The following is a 3,113-nucleotide window of genomic DNA, read 5'->3' as shown; positions in this document are numbered from 1 at the left end:
GGGAGTGCGGTGTGTGTGGGAGTGCGGTGTGTGTGGGAGTGCGGTGTGTGCGGTGTGTGTGGGAGTGCGGTGTGTGCGGTGTGTGCGGGAGTGTGGTGTGGTGCGGTTCTGTGGGCTGTAGCCGTGTCCAGCTCTAACCAGGATTTGTTTCTCTTCCTGCCTGCGTGCAGCTGGGTTTTGTGGATCTGAATTTGGCGGAATTTGCTGGGTCAGGAATGACTTCCCGCTGCTACATCCTGGAGGGCTACGACACTAAGAACACACGGCAGGATAACTCCATCCTAAAGGTACCCTCAAGTGAACGGTAGGAGACAGTCTGTCAGAGCTGGCACTGTACAAACCCCCTCAGATCTCAGGGTCATCGCGTTAAACTCACAATTCTTACTGAGCCACAAACACTCTGCAATATTTGTACATCTGATGGTCCTGACTATACACACTGCCCCTTCATACAGTATCCCTTTAATCTCTGACCTTTTCAATCATTGGGACAGCTTTCGTTTTCAGGGAGTCAGGGATACAGCCTAAAATCCTCCCAGGACAGCGACAGCATGGGGAACAGATACAGAAGTTGCTGGAATAGCTCAGCAGTCTTGGCAGCGTCTGTGAAGACAAAAAAACCGAGAGTTAACGTTTCGGGTCCGGTGACCCTGCCTCAGAACCAGACCCTGCTGAGATTTTCCAGCAACTTCTGTCTATTTTTCCTGATTTACAGCTTCTGCAGTTCTTCCAGTTTTTATTTAGGGACAGCACGGGGTTAGATGCAGAGTAAAGCTCCCTCTACACTGACCCCCATCAAACCGTCCGAGGATAGGGAGAGCAGTGGGCGAGGTACATATATAAGTCTGTGTGTGATCGATCCCCGCTCTCAGCCCTGGGACAGAGAAAGCCAGTTCTCGACTGCTGTTCGTTTCTGGCTGGTGGTTTCCTGGTTAACAGGTCGATGCCATCTCGCCCCTCACTGTGTAATGTTGAAGCTGCAGTTTGTGCAAAATCTGTTTGCCCATATTTGTTCAATCAGTTTCTTTGCTGATGAATGATTTTATTCTCTTTCCCCTCCATTTCTCCACCCTCTCTTCCTTTGCTGTCTGCTCCTTTCTCTGTTACTGTCACCCTCCATTCCTCACTCCCCTTTCTACTATTTATTCCCTGCCTGTCTTCTATTTTTTCATCTCTTTTCCTTCCTGTCTTTTCTGTAATTCTTGTCTTCTGACCTCTCTGTCTCTCACTCCCTTTGCCCTTTTGCTCTGGCTGCTTCTCTGTGTCATTTGCTGTCTCTCATCTCTCTCCCTCAATCCCTGTGCGAGAGGTTTATCGCCTCTCTCTCTCTCTCTTACAATTATTCTCTTTTTCTCTCTTTGTGCTTCTTTCTCTCTGTCCCTCTCTTTGCCTCTCTCACTCTCTCTCTGTTATGCTCTCGCTGTCTGTTTTTCTCTTTGTATGTGTGTCTCCCTCTGTCCCTCCCTCTCTGTCACTTTTTGTTTCACTCTCTCTCTCTGTTATTCTCTCACTATCTCTGTTTTGGTTTTGCCTCTATCTCTCTCTCTCTTTCTCTGTTACCTGTTTCTCTCTCTCTCTCTGTTATTCTCTCACTGTCTCTCTGTGTTTTTCTCGCTCACTGACTCTCTGTCTCTGTCTTTTTCTGTTTTTATCACTGTCTGTCTCTGTTTTTCTCTCTCTCTGCTTTCTCTCACTCTGCTTTCCCTCTCTGTCTCTGTTTCTCTCTCTCTCTGCTTTCCCTCTCTGTCTTTCTTTCACTCTGTCTCTCTGCTTTCCCTCTCTGTCTTTCTTTCACTCTCTCTCTCTGCTTTCCTTCTCTGTCTGTTTCTCTGTCTCTCTGGTTTTTTTTCTCCCTTTGTCTCTATTTCTCTCTCTGCCTCTCTGTTTTCCTCTCTGTCTGTTTTGCTCTCTCTCTCTTTGTCTATCTGTTTTCTTCTCTCTCTGTCACTCTCTCTCTGTTTTTCTCTCTCCCTCTCTCGTTCCGTACATCCCAGATCTCCATCAGCCTGCAGTTGTTGTTGGGAGACCCTTGCTTTAAGACGTGAGTACTGGCCTCTGGCCTTTCGCTTCATTTCTGTGCTGTTGTTCTGTGAGCTTTCCTCAGCTCAGCCCATGTCGACTCCTGTCTCTGCCCGTGGACTTTACATTATTAAACCTGTCGTTGCTCATCCCCCACATCTGTGCCTGTCTTGTCCCTGTCTCCGGCTCCCCCTTTCCCAAACTTTTCATTCACTTCCCCCGCCGGCCAAAGAACTCAGCAACTCCTTTTGTGAGAAGTAGTGCCCCCTGCTGCCAGCCCTGAATAACACATCCATAAACATCTCACTCCCTCCCCCACCGACGCTCAGTCGCAGCAGTGTGTACCATCTACAAGATGCTCTGCAGAAACTCACCAAAGATCCTCAGGCAGCACCTTCCAAACCCACGACCCACTTCCATCTAGAAGGACAAGGGGCAGCAGATACATGGGAACACCAGCCCCCTGCACGTTCCCCTCCGAGCCCCTCCCCATCCTGACTTCGAAATATATCCCTGTTCCTTCAGTGTCACTGGGTCAGAATCCTGGAATTCCCTCCCTAAGGGACATTGTGGGTCAACCCACAGCACATGGACTGCAGCGGTTCAAGAAGGCAGCTCACCCCCACCTTCTCAAGGGGGGCAACTAGGGACGGGACAATAAATGCTGGGCCCAGCCAGCGATGCCCTCGTGCTGTAAATGAATCAATCATTGAAAAGAAAATTGATTATAATTTGTCTTTACTCCCTGGAGGTGGTTAAGGGATGGATTATGGCGCAGGACTTGAGGTATTCGAATTGGGATAGTGTGCAGGGGGCTATGGGAAGAAAGCAGGAGATTGGCACAAAGTAATGATGCTCGCTCGAAGAGTTGGTGCGATGGGCTGAATGGCCTCGCTCTGCACGCTGCGATGAAGGAAGGACACTTCCTTAGTGTGCTTTGCCGTGTGGGGAATATCGCTGTCCTCCTCAGAATCCCTTGTGTCCCCTTCAGGCTAAAGTCCCACGCCAACCCTACACCCTCCCCCACATCCTGCTTAGGCACCATCGCTCCCCCCCCCCCCCCCCCCCCCCCCCCCCCCCCCCCCCCCCCCCCC

General features: G+C 50.2%; 1 protein-coding gene across 1 annotated transcript in view; it reads left to right on the top strand.

Annotated features, from left to right (window-relative positions):
- Positions 1 to 3,113, top strand: part of LOC125486983 (protein FAM102A-like) — a 21,035-nt gene that overhangs the window by 4,635 nt on the left and 13,287 nt on the right. The window contains exons 3-4 of the mRNA XM_048616692.1: positions 171 to 287; positions 1,995 to 2,041. Coding sequence (XP_048472649.1) covers positions 171 to 287; positions 1,995 to 2,041 — 164 coding nt within the window. The remainder of the gene's footprint in view (positions 1 to 170; positions 288 to 1,994; positions 2,042 to 3,113) is intronic.

The sequence above is a fragment of the Rhincodon typus genome, chromosome 35, assembly GCF_021869965.1.
Source record: "Rhincodon typus isolate 14 chromosome 35, sRhiTyp1.1, whole genome shotgun sequence".
Classification (NCBI taxonomy): domain Eukaryota; kingdom Metazoa; phylum Chordata; class Chondrichthyes; order Orectolobiformes; family Rhincodontidae; genus Rhincodon; species Rhincodon typus.
Note: the sequence above shows the minus strand (reverse complement) of the source record. Positions and strands in the feature narration are given on the sequence as shown.